Source organism: Cibotium barometz, chromosome 5 (genome assembly GCF_041138505.1).
Source record: "Cibotium barometz isolate CiBa-2024 chromosome 5, ASM4113850v1, whole genome shotgun sequence".
NCBI classification, from domain to species: domain Eukaryota; kingdom Viridiplantae; phylum Streptophyta; class Polypodiopsida; order Cyatheales; family Cibotiaceae; genus Cibotium; species Cibotium barometz.
The window spans coordinates 35462845-35480802 of NC_141050.1; the positions used below are offsets into that span (position 1 = coordinate 35462845).

Genomic DNA, 17958 nt, shown 5'->3' on the forward strand with positions numbered 1-17958 from the left:
TGGCTTGCTGTAATGCTAACAATTTCCCTTGTCTTTGCAGATTACAAAAAACACAACAAAGAAGACAGTACAATACAAACAAACCTGAAACATACTTACATGAAACCAAAATGGGAACAGTATTATGCCACATCAGCAAGGGAAAAGGAGAAGAAAGAAAGCAATTAATATTAACGTCTATGGAAGACCCAAGAAATTAATATCCAATGATCCCTCCACAGCCAGTACCAGCCAAAATGGGTACAGTATTATGCACATCAGCAAGGGAAAAGGAGGAGAAAGAAAGAAAGAAATATTAATGTCTACGGAAGACCCAAGAAATTAATATCCTCTGATCCCTCCACAGCCAGTACCAATCTCAGGGGAGAAAGAGGGTCAGGCCTCTAAGATGGGAGCATGTCATGTCGGCAGAGAACCTCCCGGATCTGTCTGTGTAGTTGGAGGATCTTGATACTCTGGGTCCGGGGCTTCTGGCTCATAGAATGGATCAAGCTCTCCCTTAAGAACTCCCCTGGGGGCGCAGGGCCAGAGCTCTCTCACTAGAATGGATCAAAGAATGGATCGAACTCTCTCGCTAGGAACTCCAGGGCGCAAAGCTGAAGCACGGGTATGGGTGGTGGGCTTTGATGTCAAAGTAGAGGCAATTGTATGGGTGGTGGACTCTGATGTGGATGCATGGACCACAAACAACTCTGTGATGACTCTCTTGGAGGTGTCATGTTGCGATTGGGCCTCACTTGACATGCTTCCTCAGCACATCATCCTATGTCGAAAGAGGGTTTGTGTGGGGGGTGGTTTGGGGAGAGGGGGGTGGGGGGGGTAGTAGTTTCGAGGGGACATGGAAGAGGGAAGGAGGGGAGAAAGAAAAAAAGAAAGAAAGTTATATTAAACGTCTTCAAAAGACCCAATGGGTCCATGAGACCAAAAGTGGTACAAGAGTTCCAAGTGGTAGTAGACCCTAGAAAATAGAGGAGAAGAAATGAGGAGATGTTCTCAACACCTGTTAATCTCCTGCTCATTTCTTGACCATAGTTAGATGATTGAGCCTCTTGTTCAGCTTCTGGTGACCTGAACAGAGGTGCAGAAGAGAGGAACCACATGAACCGCTGAAATGGCAAGGAGAAACAGCTGAAACACCCAAAACGCACCCTTTCGGAAATGACAAGCCTCTTGTCTAAAAGCCGTGAAGGGCAGGACTTCCATGCCACTGCACCTCACCATGCCCAAAGTTATTCATGCCTTCATAAAACTCCATCAAGAATGATCACTGTTCTCCACACTGGCATCTGAGGATGCTCAAGATCTGCAGCTGGTGGGTCTAAATCTCGCGTGAAACCACGGCGCGGGGCCGCCAGGAAGGGCGGGGGGGCAGGGGGTAAATTGTTACAATGTGTCCAAAATCATGGAAAAAACATGATAAAAAACCCAACTAGAGATGAGAGAAAAAAAAATAACAGCTCTACAGGGCCAATGGTACGTGCTACAATGGTACACACACACACACACACAAATATATATATGTATATATATATATATATATATATATATATATATATAGAGAGAGAGAGAGAGAGAGAGAGAGAGAGAGAGAAAGAGAGAACCCTTCAAGACAACCTAAGGTGACTTGCCTCAGGTCATCTACATTGATATATAAGTGATAAAAAAGGTCAGATTGAGTTCGTTCCTTACCTAAGGATGTGCCACTCCTGATTTCACTTGCAGGAGGAATATAAATGCGTGTATTTGTGGCCTTCTCAATGGTGTCCCTTGTTGTACCTCTGCAAGTAATTTTTTTTGTAACAAGGACTAGATCAATGCAGCTGCCAAATGATATATAAACTTAAGAACTCAAATCCAACAAAACCAAATTACCCTTTTCCTGCCACAAAACGAACAAAAGGAGCATCGACCTGTGGCACAGTTAAACTTTGGATATGAGAATTGGATTCTTTGCCATATAACTTCACTAACCAAAACATAGACAAAATCATGTTTGGATTAAAGGAAAAAGTACATACATACATATGTACATACTTACAATGTGAATATAAGTTTGCATGCATGTGTGTATCTATGTATGGATGTATACAAGTATGTAGGTATGTATGTGCTTATGCATCATGAATGCATGTATGTATGTATGCACATATGTGTACATATGTGTGCATGATGTTCCAGCTTAAAAAGATATCCCGTTGATGTTCTCACTTGGATTGAGAGTGTCCTCCTCAAGCTTGAAGGTTCCTTCCTTCAACCCTCCACCTTCAGGATGCCCCGATCATCATCAAGTCTAAATCTTGATCCATTAATAAATAAGGTACCCCCTACTGTTTGGTAAGACTTCCAACACATTTTGACACCAATATCAAACCTTGCCGCCCCTCATCCCTCATGTGGAGTTGAGTGTTGGACATGTCATCTCCAGCCCATTTTATGCCACTTTTTATCCAAATATTTATCTGATGTAACTAGGGATATTTTTCCCTTATTTTTTCAGCTATTTTAGGCATTTTTATCAGTCGTGGACATTTGTCCTCCAGCCCTATAGGCCGGCTGGCTCTACAAATATGTATATAAGCATGGACATTGTTCATTTATAGTTCAATCAATACTTTTCAGTTTCTAGCTCAAGTGTTGGATCTCTCTTGGCTGTCTACTCTCTCTTGTGTGATCTCTATTTGCTTCCGCTCCATATTCACATATTCTCACATGGTATCAGAGATCTTGTGCTTCCACACATCAACAAGAAGACTTTCCAGCTTGCGTTTTTTCAGGGCTGTTTTTTGCCTCTTGGACAGAACTTCTTTGCTGCCTTTTCTCCCGTATAGCAGTACCTTGCTGCTTTTTCCTCTATACCATCCTTTTCTGCGTTTTTCATCCCAGCCATCTCTCCCTACAGCTTAACGCAAGTTACTTTTTTGCGTTTTGTATTCTCTCTGTACCACGGACTAGTGGCAACACTGTGCACTTGCTCCATTGGCCTCTCCCTCCCTTACTTCATCGCGCATCGGGTCGGCTCCCGTCTTCATCCGTGTGCCTTGATCTCCCGCAAGAGTACAGTTCTACATCTCACCTAGCATCTAGGGAGAAGTGGGCAACCCCAAGCTACCTACTTGCAACCTTTCTGCTGTAAATTCAAGAGGAGGATTCCATGGCTTCTACACCGATTTTCATCTCTCCATCCATTCCTTAACTTCCCAAGGAATCCATCTTAGATGGAACCAATTATCTTGATTGGGCACTACAGATGAAGACTCTCCTTCGATATCATCGACTGTGAGGTATTGTTTTTGGTATTGATGCCTCTCCCGAGGCAACTTCTCCTCGGGCTGAGATTGATGACTGAGCTGACAAAGAAGCAAGGACACATGCCTTTACCTTCTTCACCATGAAACCCTCTATTGCTCGTCAATTTGATGACAATGATGAGGAAACTACAAAAGAATTGTCCAGAGGAGGTATCACCGTGAGAACTCCACTCAGAAGGTAGCCTTGGAGAATCAACTTTCCAACCTAAAGATAACATCATGGATTCTGTTACGGAGTTCATAACCATTCAGAAGCAGTTGGTCTCTTTGGGGAGTAAAGCTACCGACAAGGACTTTGTCAATCAGCTCCTCACTATATTGCCCGAGAATTTCTCTGCTTTTTGTGATACTATATCACTTCTTCCTTCTACTCCTGATCTACATACCATTGTTGGCATGCTTCAGGATAGGGCCATGCGAAAAAAGACCAGCCAGGGTACTTCCGAGACCCTTCTTCAAGCTAAGAGAAGAAGCAAATGGCAGTCCATGGTTTCCACGAGCAACAAAGGTGACCACAAACCTGCCAACAATCCCGCTTATAAGGAGCTTACTTATCATTATTGTGGTCTCAAAGGCCACATTCAACCTGATTGTTGCAAGAAGAAGAGAGAAGGTGGTTCTGCTAAGAAACCCCCCAATTAAACCTCGTCATCCACCAACCAAACTCAAAAATTATCTTCCACCAAGGAGACTGTCTTCATCGGTATTAAGGAGCTTCCCTTTGACTCTCTTGTCACGTCTTACGGATTGGGTAGTTAATAGTGGGTGTATTACTCACATGACTCCTAACAAGACCATTCTTCATGACATTCGTCCCAGCTCTTCAACGGTGTCCATTGGTGATGCTTCCAACTTGGAGGCCCCTTCGGTTGGTAATGTGCGACTTAACTCTTCCCTGGGTCAGACTTCTACCATTTAGGATGTGCTTCATGCTCCCAAGCTCTCCATCAATCTCCTCTCAGTTTTTCGGATTGCGGAGAAAGGATATGGTGTCTACTTTAATAGTTCCATCCTTGAGATCATCGACACTAGCACCTTGCACATTGTTGCCACAGGAATCCAAGAAGGCGGTCTTTATCGGTTGAAGAACTTTCGTGGCTCTTAGACTAAGTCCCAATCTCATCTGTTGCAACTTCTTCACAGCTATCATGCCTTGATAGCTCATGTGGATATGGATTTGTGGCATGCTCGCTTTAGGCATCTGAATTATACTTCTCTACAACTATTGTCTTCTCAATAGATAATCGAGGGTCTTCCACCAATGAAACCCTCCCACTCCACTTATGTGGCTTGTTTTCATGGCAAGCAACACCAAGATGCCTTTCCTCACGAGGCTACACATCAAGCTTCTCATATTCTGGAGCTCATTCATATGGGACCTGTGTGGCCCCATGCGGACTACTATCCAAGGAGGAGCCAGGCACTTTATGCTTACTATTGATGATTACTCACGCAAAGTTTGGGTTTATCTCTTGGCAAAAAAATCTCAAACTTTCTTCTACTTCCAAGCGTGGGTGACTTTGGTCGAGACTACGACCACATAGAAGGTTCGACAAGTCCGCTCCAACAATGGAAGAGAATTCATCTCCAAAGCCTTATATAATTTTTGCTCCCAGAAAGGTATAAGCCGTCAATTTTCCAAACCTCACACTCCTCAGCAAAATGGTGTGGTTGAACGCAAGAACAAGACTGTTCAGGAGATGGCCCATACCATGCTTTCTTCTTATGATCTTCCTCCCTCTTTATGGGGAAGAAGCTATGAGCATTGTTGTTTACATCATCAACCACTCTCCTACAAAGGCGGTTTCTCATATGACTCAACAGGAGGATTTTACTGGACACAAATCTTCCGACTCTCATTTCACGGTAATCGGTTGTGATACCTATGTTCATATCCCTAATTCTGACAGATCCAAATTTGATCCCGAGTCCAAGAAGTGCAAATTCCTTGGATATAGCTCTCATTCCAAAATTTATAGATTATGGCATCCAAGGTTGCGATCTTTGGTGATTTCTCGCAATGTTCACTTTGTTGAACCCTCAGATGATTCTCACACTTATCCCTAGCTTACTATCGAGGTACCTCCTCCTTCCTCGGCCACCCCATGTTACATGCGGAAGCTTCGGGGGAGATCGGTAACTTCAATGCTCAGAAATCAGCACACTTTTCACGACGGAACTAACGCACAAAACTGGCCAATAGCTAAAGAAAAAGAATCATTCAAAACAGCTTGAACTAAAGGCAAATAAGATTCCCACTTACCTTGCTGATCGTGGACCTAACACTTCAGCACATCAAAGGCCAACTGGTTGTATATCTCTGTCTAGCCGTCCGTCTGTGGGTGGAATGCACTTGAAAAATTCAATTTAGTACCAAAGTTATCAAACAATGCCCTCCAAAAATGACTGGTAAACTTGGCATCGCAGTCTGACACTATGGTCCTAGGAATCCCGCTAATCGGGTACCAATCCGAATGAACAACTGGGCAACATCCTCGGCGGTCACATTGGCCCTGCAAGGAATAAGCATAACAAATTTGCTAAATCTATCAACAATAGTTAAGCACTGCGTATTACGCTTACTCGGACCAGGAGGCATTTTCATGACAAAGTCCATGGAAATATCTTGGAAAGGACCCTCAGGAATTGGCAAGGACTGTAACAACCCTATCTTCTTTCCACGAGGAGCTTTCACCTTTTGACAAATACCACAGCGTTGTACATATGTAAACACATCTTGCCTCATCTTTGGCCAATAATATTGCCGTTCCAATTTCTCCAGAGTCGAATTCATGTCCCTATGACCACCAGTAATGGCATCATAGGCATCATGGAGAAGAGATGCCCTGAACGATTTCATGACACATAGTCGGCCTTTGTAGAAAAGCCAACCATCGCGTATCAGAAAGTGGCATGGTCCTGTGGCATCCAATGCCTGTTCCCATTGTGTACCGAATTCCTCGAAATCCGCGTATGTGTGCTTCATGTCATCTAGTCCTGTACCAACAAGATCGAGTTTGGTCTTCTAAATCGAAGTCACTTGTCCCTTCCTGCTTAAAGCCTCGGCCACTGGATTGGCCTTTCCTAGAAGGTACTCAATCATACCACCGAATTGCTGGAATATCTGGCTGCAGCGGTGTTGTCGGTCACTCCACTATGCACTTGGCATTGTCTGAATCCAACGTAATGCCTGATGGTCAGTGCGAACCTCAAAGTCAAGGCCATAAAGAAAATGTTTCCAATGTTTCAAGGCCTGTATAACTGCTAGGAGTTCACGATCATAGACTGAGTAATTTTTCTCTGCGGGCAGTGACTTACGAGACATGTAAGCTACTAGATGACCATTCTGTTGTAATACACCTCCAATTGCGATGTTACTCGCATCGGTGATCACCTGAAATGGCTCGTCCCACGAGGTAAGTGCTAAACAAGGCTCTTCTGATAAAGCCACCTTGAGGTTCTTGAATGCCTCCAACGCTCGTGCAGTCATTCGAATCCGTTGCCTTCTTGTCTTCCCTCCCTTTAGCAGATCGGTGAGATCTGTTGAGAGGTCAGAAAACTTGTCTATGTGGGTGGAGTATGCCTTGCATATACCCACAAAGGATCTGATGTCATAGGCTGTCTGAGGTATTTCCCAATTCACAATCTCGGCCACTTTAGCCGGATCAAGTCGAATGCCTTCGGCACTAATTATGTATCCCAATTAATGCACCTAGAACAGATAAAATTCCGACTTCTTTTCATTGACATAGAGCTTATTGCTTTCTAGCAACTTAAGCACTTTCTCCCCATCAATGTCATGCTGCTCAACCATAGTTGAAAATACCAGTATGTCGTCCAGAAATATGAAAACACACTTTCCAATCAAATCCCGAAAAGAACGCATCATCATGCGGTTAAATGTAGCTGGGGCGTTTGTCAAGCCAAATGGCATGACCACAAATTCATAGTGGGCCCGTTCCGTACTGCGGAAGGGGATGTCCCCCTCCACAATCCCCTCACCTGGTGGTACCCACTCTTTAAATCAAGTTTCGAGAACACCTTTGCTCCATTCAGCCTCTCGAGAATATAATCAATTCGAGGCATCGAGAATCTACTCTTGATAGTCAGCTTATTGAGTGCACGATAATTGACACACAATCGAGAAGACACATCTTTCTTCTTGACAAATAAGATCGCGACACACTGGGGCGGATGAAGCCAGATTGCAACAATTCTTGGAGTTGGCGGTCCAACTCCAATTCCATGGCCTTGGAAAGGCGATACGGAAACTTGCTCGGGGGTTCCGAGCCTGGGAAGAGGTCAATCTTGTGGTCCTCCGATCTGGACGGGGAGAGGGAGGTTGTCCAGAAGAAAAATCTTCTGGAACTTTTCATGGTTTTTCTTCTGGAACTTTTCATGGAGAACCGAGTACTTCTCGAAAGCACTGGCCACTGTCAGGGCTGTCTGGATGTAAATCATCGCACATTGTGCGCCTTTCCTGATTGCTTGCTTAGCCTGTAAGTGGCTTATGAGCGAAAAGTTCGGAATTCCTGGCTCACACTTAATGGTCACTAGGGCGTTTGACACATTCCGATTGATCTGGAACGTGTGCTTGTCCCACTTAACATCAGGGAGAAACTTGTGAAACCACTGAATACCCAAATTATGTCTGCTCCTACAAGAGGGGCAACCATAAAATCACGCACAAACTCTATGCCCTGAATCACTAACTTAGCATCTAGAGCTTCATACTTCACGCTCATTGTCATGCCTGTGCTAAAACCCTCAACCTGTTTGTCCACTGAAGTCAGCTGCCACCTATGTAGCCAAGGGACTTGAGCAATTCGTTGCGCTCATACTCCTGGTCATGGGCACTCTTCTGCTTATCTTCGAGTTCCCGGCTAATAATTGCTCTAACTGAAGCACCGAGATTTGAAGAACTAGGGGAAGCCACTAGGGTCTGTGTGGGAGCTGAGCTCACCACGGAAGCTGTGGAGGCAACGGCAACGGGCTTTGGAGGCTTCTTAGGACACTCCCGAGAAGTATGTCCTTTTGTATGACAAAAGAAACATCTACTCTCCTCCTTGTACTGAGAAAGCTCCTCAGCACTCAACTTGCCACCTATCTTGCCTGCCTCCGCTTTCTGGTCTGGAGTAAGCTTAGACGCATTGTTTGAGTTCTTGGAGCCAACCGGGCTCTGTCCTGGGGAAGACCCCGTCTGGTTCTGGCCTTTTCTCCCCGAGGTGGTAGCCTTGGGAGTAGCCGGTTGGAAAGTCTTGGGCTTGCCACCATTATGCTTCATTTTTGCACTCTGCGCAAGCGAGAGTGCGTCTTCGAAGGTGGCTAGCCTAAACATACGCACCTCCCATTGGATTTACGTGTCAAGGCCATACAAAAACTGCCCTCTCTTGTCTAAATCAGATAAGCCTAATTGCAAACATAAGTCGAAATTCTATTGGCAAACTGAAGGACTGGTTGCGCGTTTTGACGCGCTCCCCTGAACTCGTCTTGGAGTCGCTCAAGGTAGTGGGGCGATAGAAACCGCTGCTCAAGGTCGCAGACAAACTCTTCCCACACATAAGCTGCCATACCTAATCTAGTGTGGGCATGAGCCCACTGAGTCCACCAAGGAATGGCCTCACCTTCCAAGTACCAACTGGGTAAGATCACTCTGTCAGTTTCTGTCTTTCTAACTGCGGCAAAGTAAGCTTCAAACTGATGTAACCATGAACAGAGAGTTTTGAGGTCGAGTTCACCATTATACTTACTGAAATTCATTTTCTCGAGAAAATGATTCGAGGGCGCCACCGGTGTCAATCTGGCATCCAAAGCTTTGAGGTAACGCTCATGTTCCACGCGTCGCATGGCTTCGTCTTCACGTTGTTGGATCTCCAATGCACGCATCTGCAACTCAAGCAAAGAGCTCAACTGCGGTCGTGACCCCGCGAGAGGGTCCCTGTGAGTGTCGAGGAACTCGAATCCGGGATACGGAAAGAGACGGAGGAGGAGATGGAAAACGCGACGCTGGAGAACAGGTACGTTCTTCCATAGCCTGAATCTGCGCCTTATGCTCTTCCAACTTGGTCGTCTGGTGTCACATGCACTTTGCACTCAGTGCATGGTGACAAGATGGCGCATCATCAGAAGTGCAGCAGTTGTACAGTTTTAGAACCCAATAGGATGATATTTGTCGTACGCCGTGACCCCATTGTACATCCTCAGTCCAGGATAAGTCAGGCACGAGCTACGTAGGTCATTCCTCAACCTTAGTGGGTCAGTCAGTCAGTCAAGTCCCTTAACCCACTTGGAGAGAATCATTCATGCATGTAGAGTCAGTAGAAGCCTTAGGGTTTGCATCAGAAGGCACTCTGCATCTTGCATAATATGCACTCATATGCCTGTGCATCATTTAGAACATCCCCAAAGCCTTAGGGAATTTACTGGGATTTATCTGGTATTTTTTCCATATTTATTAGTATTTATTTAAGCATTATTTGCATTATTGGGCATTTATAAATATTAACTTTATTAAATGACCAACCTCCAGTTAGTATAAATAGGCTTGCATAGAGCCTATTTTCCCATTCAGTCATCATTGTGCTAAGAGCTCTCCTCCTCCTTGCTTTCAGCCCAAGACTAATCCAGCCCTAGAGCCCATAAGCTTTCTTCTCCAGCCCTTGACTACCATAGCTTCAGCCCAGCCCTAGGCGCCTGCCTTCAGCATCATTCAGCCCTGAATTCAGCATCAGTTCAGGCCCACAGTTCGGCCCACAGTTCAGCATAGTTCTACGCCAGCAAACAGTGCCTCTTCTCTGCGTTTTTGCCCAGCCGTACAGCAGCAGTCCTGCGTTTCAGTACAGCAGCAGTTTGCAGCCCTGTTTCTCATGCGTTTCAGTCCACAGCATCCTCAACACTTCAGCGTTTCTGTCCACAGCAGATTCCAGCCCTGAAGGTTCAGTCTACAGCGGTTTCCAGCCCTGAATCTGCTGTTTGCATCAGTGTCCAGCCTTCTATGCATCATCCACACATGCAGCAGTCATCTGGTGAAGGTAACACAGCATTCATAAGTGTTTTCAGCATTCTAACATAGTGTAGAACAGTCCACCTTCTTCTTCTTTGAGCCTCAGGTGTGCAGCCCTTCCTCATGCCCTTGGGAAGAGTGCATAGGCTCGAGATCAAGTCATTGAGGTGTTTCTACAGCAGTGTACAGATCAGCCACTCTCCGATTCCCCGAGATCTTGCGTTTGGCTTATCTACAGTCCAAAGTCATTCTCTCTAAAGAAATAAAGCAAATACTATCTCGTTGTCGGGATAGGGGGCCCTTCAGTGGGTAATTCGGGACCCAATCTGGTGTACAGTTCTCATATCTCTCTCTCTCATCTCTTTAAAGTTTGAAGTAATGAAATGGATTGCTAAACTCACGAAACTCAGGATACAGAAGACGGTGTGAGCATTTGTGTGACAGGATCAACCAATACAAAGACTTCCGCTGCATATCACATTGGTATCAGATTCAGATAGTCCACACACACCGTATCCTAGCGTGGGGGCATCCTTGGATGGTTAGATTGCGTTCCGGCACGACCACCGACTTCAGCATCATGTCTACAGGAGAGAGTACTCATCAGCCGGAAGACGTCTCCCCCGAAGGAGACCTCGTTCTTCCGCCTACAACAGACACCATGGCTCTTCTTAGAGCTCAGAACCAGCTACTCATGGAGCGTCTCCAACTCTTGGAGGCAGCAGCAGCACGTCCTTCTACACCTCCAACAGCACCCGACTACATCTCCCTCTTCTTTCAGATGGAACAACAAAGGAGAGAGGACGAGGCCCGAAGGAGAAGAGAAAAAGAAGAAAGACGGGACTATGAGGAAGCCCAACGCAGGATCGACGAAGACCGGCATCAGGCTGAACTCGCCGCTCGAGAACACCAACGTGAGCTTGATCGAGAACGTATGTTACTCGAACACCAACGGGAAAAGGAGGCCATATACTTGAGGTATCAGCAGCTCTCCTCAGTCTCCCCAGTCATAGGTGTCACCAGCCAGCATCCGGCAGCAGCATCAACCACCATCATTCGCAATCAACCGAATTTCAGCAAGTATGATGGTAAGTGTGATCATTCTTCAGTTAATCAATTTATTCATCAGTTTAATGCTCATTTTCCATTAGCTAAGATCACAGACCCACAAGACAAAGTCCACTTAGCGGCTCCCCATCTCACTGGTGAGGCAGTCACTTGGTGGCAGCATTGGTCTAGTATTCATACTGACCAGGCCACAGGTGTCACAGCCTTTGACTGGGACATCTTTGTCCATGACCTGAAGACTAGATTGCTCCCGCCCCAGTACATGACCGGTCTGAAAGACGAGTTCTATGGACTCAGACAGAACGGTTCCCCAGTGCTTCAGTTTTCCGGTAAGGTTATTACTTTAGCACAGCAGTTAGGGTTATCTGAGCAGGCCAAGATGGAGCAATTCATTCGTGGATTGGACTCCAACATTCGGTTCACAGTTCGTAACTTTGAACCAAGTACATATGACCGGGCTCTGACTCTCGCTCAGAATGAAGAAATGAAGCTCAACGGGAGCAAGCCCAAGCAGACATCTCAGTCCAGTACCAAACCCCAGCAGCAACAATCAGCTGCACAGACAGGGAAAGGTAACGCATCTTCTAAAGATGCTAAGAAGGACAGCAGTAATAGCTCCAGTTCAGGGGGTAAGAAGGATAAAGAACCTAAGAAAACCCCTAATGAAAAGGCTAAAGCAGGCATTACTGGAGGTTATCTTCCTCCAGAGGAGCAAAGGAAGTACCAGTCAGAAAATAGATGTTTTTTCTGTCACATTATAGGGCATGGTAAGAAGGATTGCCACAAATGGCAAGCGGCACAAGCTGCCAAAGCCCCTTCTGCCACAGTTGCCACAGCCTCCCCAGCTCCTCCAGCCCCGCCTACTACCTCAAATGCAGTTCAACTTTTACCTTCCATGCATCCTATGCCATCCGTGGTATTTGATGCTAAGCAGGAGGATGAGAGCGATGCTGCTCAGAAGAGCCTTATCCGAGCTTATGGCTCTGCCCAGGGCCGACAGTTTGTAGTCCTTTTCGATATGGGCAGTTCTGAAGACGCCATCTCTCCCCAGTTGGCTAATAAATTGAACTGCACTTTAGTCCCATATCATCTGGATGTGGATGGGTTTACACCTGGTCTTCGCACCCACATTTCCCAGAAGGCACAGCAGTTTGCCTTTGAAGTTCAGAAGGCCTCATTCCAACGAGATTTCATCGTCTCCCCTCTGTTAGAGTGTGACATGATCTTAGGAATTCAGTGGTTCCGTCAATATGCGCCTATTCCCAATTGGGGGCAGGACACTTTCATTATTTGTAAAAGTTTTCCTGAGCCTGTCATGATTCGTGGGGATAGAAGCATTCTTAGCATCCCATTGATTTCACATCTCCAGGCGAGACGAGCTATCCGCAAGGGAGCAGAAGGAGCACTCCTTTATGTTCGTGCTCAAACAGCCCCTCCCTCATTAGTAGCATCCCTTACATCTTCAGTCCCTCAGTTAGCAGACCTCCTATCCAGACACCAGGACATTATGCTTAGGGACGATCTCCCACCCAGTCTCCCACCCTCTCGCCTTGAGGACCATCACATTGATTTGGTCCCTGGATCAGATCCTCCTAGCAGGTTTCCCTATCGTCTTTCCAAGACTTTAGAGGGCGAGTTGGAAAAGCAGTTATCTGAGCTTCTCCGAGCCGGATTCATTCGGCCTTCTTCCTCCCCATTTGCTGCACCTATCCTATTTGTCCAAAAGAAGGACAAGTTTGCACGTCTTTGTGTAGACTATAGGGCATTAAACAAACTCACTATCAAGAATAAGTTTCCTATGCCCAGGATAGAGTACATTTTGGAGCGTTTAGTGTCAGAGTTAGTGCATGCGGAAGCCACAGTTCTACACACGTAGAGAGAAGGAGAGAGAAGTTGACGCAGAGAGAGAGAGAGAGAGAGAGAGAGAGAAAAGTTGACGAACAGCTAACTCTAGCAATGAATAGATTGAATAATACAATGGTGGGCATGGGTATTTATACCCTCATGATGGAAATGGCCGACTACCACCCCACTTTGAGATACTACTTTTAACACCCTCTCTGTAGCTCATAGTGGGCATAGATGAACAAGCCAAGCCGATGTAGATGCAACCATGGACACTCCAGCACTGCAGTTACTGGATACACCTCGGAGAATGCACCAATCAACCTGTCTTCACAAATTATGCCATCTTGAGCTTCAGCTGCCACATAGAATAATGAAAGCATCCCTAGTAGAATCACTGTCACTGTCATCCTCGTCAGCTTTGCCTTGGCCACGACCATCGCCTGCATGATCATCGCGGGCCAACGCCAAACGCCCAGCCACGGGGTAGTAGGGCACCAGCACCTCCGACAAGCTCCTCTTCAGCCTCTCCACCAACTCCAGGACCTTGTAAAAACGGACAAGATGGGATCCTGTGGGTGCAAGCCTCCCGGACGAGAGAGGGCTTTGAAGAAGTCCTGAGGAGCGAAGTTTTCTGCCGCTCGGAGGTGGGCGTAGGAGACGTGGTGGGATCGCGCCTCCACGAACTCCACGCCCGCGTCGTTGCAGTCCACCACCAGGCGCAGCCGCTCTTCCTGGTTGCACCCGTTCTCCACCTCCGCCCTCCCGCAAACTTTGCACCCCACTCCCTGCTCCTGCGTCGCTCCTTCTGGCGCCCCTGCACTGGACCCATCCCCTTTGGATGACCCTTCCGCCCTCGCCATCACCGCCGCATGACGTCCAGGTCATCGTTGGCTCCTCTGTGCTGCGAAGATTAGCCCCCCCCATGCTTCGTGCCTACTCGCATTGCTTGGCTGACCTGCTTCACCAAACAAAACGCAAGCTTCTCCTTACCTCTTGCTCGCTGCAGCCGCTTGTGGTGTGCAACCTTGCGCCACCAAGCACTACTGGAACAAAAGCGCAGAGGTCTTCCCGTTAGCCTCTTCCTAGCATCGAATCGGAGCCTGTACTCTCGGCCGTCACCTGCAGGCTCCACGACGTCGGCAGCGAACCGCACTCTCTACCTCTTCTCCACCTCTCTATGCGCTCGTCCAAGGACCCTAGAGCCTCAGCTCTGATACCATGTCAGAGTTAGTGCATGCGGAAGCCACAGTTCTACACACGTAGAGAGAAGGAGGGAGAAGTTGACGCAGAGAGAGAGAGAGAGAGAGAAAAGTTGACGAACAGCTAACTCTAGCAATGAATAGATTGAATAATACAATGGTGGGCATGGGTATTTATACCCTCATGATGGAAATGGCCAACTACCACCCCACTTTGAGATACTACTTTTAACATTTAGACGGTGCTAAGTTTTTCACTAAGATCGACCTCAAGAGTGGTTACCATCAGGTCCGCATTTTTTAAGCTGACATTCCAAAAACAGCTTTCACGACAGAGCGTGGTCACTACGAGTTCGTAGTCATGCCTTTTGGGCTTACAAATGCACCCGCAACGTTCAATAAGATGATGTCTAGGATTTTCACAGTCCACATTGGGAAGTGTGTTTTCATATTCCTTGATGACATACTAGTCTTCTCAGCCACTGCGGAGCAGCATGAGAAAGACGTGGAGAAAGTCTTGCAACTTTTGCGAGATAATCAACTCTACATAAACGCCAAAAAGTCTATCTTTGGTGTTAAGGAAGTTCGGTATTTGGGCTACATCATCGGTTCCGATGGGATTAGACTGGACCCATCAAAGGTTCAGGAGATCTTAGAATGGGACATTCCTAAGACCGCCCAAGAAATCCGTTCATTCGTAGGTCTTTGTCAGGCCTATAGTACCATGTCCATCAGTTTTCCAACCTTGCAGCACCTCTTACCGACTTGCTCAAGGGGATGAAGACTCGCAAGCAGAAAGTCTCAGTTACAGGTAAGGCACTTGATGCATTCCGTGCACTCCAGAAAGCTGCCTCAGAAGCACCTGTATTAAAGTTAGCATCATGGGACGAACCTTTCGAGGTCATCACCGATGCCAGCAATGTAGCCATAGGTGCAGTCCTCCAGCGGGACAATAGACCCGTGGCTTATTACAGCAGAAAGTTGGATGTCGCCGAAAAGAATTATTCGGTATATGACAAAGAGCTTTTGGGTGTGATCACAACGCTCAAACATTGGAAGCCTTTTCTTTATGGACAGGCTTTCACAATGAAAACAGACCACCAAGCACTTAAGTGGCTTCAGACTATGCCAAGTGCCCAGTGGAGTGATCGACAGGCCAGGTGGAGTCAAATCTTCCAACAGTTTGGAGGTATGATTGAATACATCCCTGGTAAGCATAACCCAATAGCAGATGCTCTCAGTCGAAAGTCCAGCATCCAGGCAGTCCAAGAAGCTACCATTCTCGAAATCACGGGGAAGGACTTGGATAGTATGAAAGACCAATATGTCGACTCCCCTGAGTTTGGTACTCAGTATAGTTTGGCCCTCACTTCTGAGCCTGGCCACTATTCAGTACAGAACGGTTGGTTGTTCTACAAGAACCGTCTCTGTGTTACTCGGGAAAAGCGTTCCGCTCTTCTCCACGATGCCCATGACTCCTTAGTTGGAAGACATAGGGGTATCAACAGTACCCTCGAGAAATTAGAACGGTCTTTTTATTGGCCAAAGATGAGGCGTGCTGTCTATGCACATGTACAAGCCTGTAAGATTTGTCAAAAAGTCAAGGTTCCCCATACAAAGAAGGCAGGTTTACTTCAACCTTTGCCTATTCCCGACGGACCTTTCATCGACATATCTATGGACTTTGTACGGCCTCTACCAGCACCACTGGATCCCGTAACACTCAGTGTTTTACCATTGTGGATCGCTTTAGTAAATTCTGCATGCTCATCCCATGCAAGCATACGACCACAGCCGAGGACGTAGCCCGTCTGTTTCTCAAGCATTGGTATCCAATTTGTGGTTTGCCTAGCACCATAACATCAGACAGAGATTCCAACATTTCTGGAGGGCACTATTTAAAAACTTTGGAACTAAGTTGCAGTTGTCTAGTGCATTCCATCCCCAGACAGATGGCCAGACAGAAATTTATAATCAGTTGGCCTTTGATGTCCTCAAGTCATACTGTCATGACCAGTAGTCCAAATGGGAGCACTATCTTCCATTGGTCCAAGCTATCTTGAACGACACTCATTCATCTAGTGTCGGACGGACTCCATATGAAGCAGCCTTTGGTCGCCGTTTCTCTTCTCTTTTGACGAGAATGGTGTCTCCATCTTTAGAGGCTAATTAAACCACGGAAGCATTTTCCGAGATCATTGAGTCAGTCAAAGACCGCTTGACCAAAGCTCAGGAAGCATATAGCAGACAGGCAAATAAATCTAGACGAGATGTCCACTTCAAGGAAGGGGATTGGGTCTATCTGCATATCATGAAGCAAAGATTGAAACAAGTGGGCAAACGTTGTCCCAAGCTATCATTCCGTAGTTTTGGCCCTTTTCCAATAGTTAAGAAGATAAGTGATGTCTCAATGAAGTTAAAGTTGCCTGCTAGTTGGACAATGCATGATGTTTTCCATGTTTCTTGGCTAAAACCATATGTTGGTCCAGAAGTGTTTGATGTTTCAGATGAACAGCAGCCAGACGTGGTAGACGAGGCAGAAGTTATTGAGCCTGAGCAGATCCTTCTTCATCGATGGAAGCATGGTTCCGGTCGACGAATTCGTCAGTTCTATACGAAGTTCCGAGATCGAGGCACCCACGAAGCCGTATGGCTCGACAAGGAGTTCTTCCAGGAGTACCCCCAGTTATCGGCGGATTACTTGGAAGCCATGAACCTGCCGCCAAGCTAATCAGGAGGGAATGTCACATGCACTCTGCACTCAGTGCATGGTGACAAGATGGCTCATCATCAGAAGTGCAGCAGTTGCACAGTTTTAGAACCCAATAGGATGATATTTGTCGTACGCCGTGACCCCATTGTACATCCTCAGTCCAGGATAAGTCAGGCACGAGCTACGTAGGTCATTCCTCAGCCTTAGTGGGTCAGTCAGTCAGTCAAGTCCCTTAACCCACTTGGAGAGAATCATTCATGCATCTAGAGTCAGTAGAAGCCTTAGGGTTTGCATCAGAAGGCACTCTGCATCTTGCATAATATGCATTCATATGCCTGTGCATCATTTAGAACATCCCCAAAGCCTTAGGGAATTTACTGGGATTTATCTGGTATTTTTCCCATATTTATTAGTATTTATTTAAGCATTATTTGCATTATTGGGCATTTATAAATATTAACTTTATTAAATGACCAACCTCTAGTTAGTATAAATAGGCTTGCATAGAGCCTATTTTCTCATTCAGTCTTCATTGTGCTAAGAGCTCTCCTCCTCCTTGTTTTCAGCCCAAGACTAATCCAGCCCTAGAGCCCATAAGCTTTCTTCTCCAGCCCTTGAGAACCATAGCTTCAGCCCAGCCCTAGGCGCCTGCCTTCAGCATCATTCAGCCCTGAATTCAGCATCAGTTCAGGCCCACAGTTCGGCCCACAGTTCAGCATAGTTCTACGCCAGCAAACAGTGCCTCTTCTCTGCGTTTTTGCCCAGCCGTACAGCAGCAGTCCTGCGTTTCAGTACAGCAGCAGTTTGCAGCCCTGTTTC

The 17958-nt window shown here is 46.5% G+C and overlaps 1 protein-coding gene across 5 annotated transcripts in view; it reads right to left on the reverse strand.

The window, feature by feature from the left end:
- LOC147638411 (uncharacterized) overlaps positions 1 to 17958 on the reverse strand; it is a 175799-nt gene that overhangs the window by 143695 nt on the left and 14146 nt on the right. For all 5 annotated transcript variants that reach the window (XR_015265871.1, XR_015265872.1, XM_086798342.1 and 2 more), the window contains 2 exons: positions 1873 to 1910; positions 1690 to 1778 (listed from right to left, as the gene is read on the reverse strand). Coding sequence is in view for 3 of the 5 variants with exons in the window: in XM_086798342.1 (XP_086654468.1) it covers positions 1690 to 1778; positions 1873 to 1910 (127 nt within the window). In the remaining 2 variants the exon portion in view is untranslated. The remainder of the gene's footprint in view (positions 1 to 1689; positions 1779 to 1872; positions 1911 to 17958) is intronic.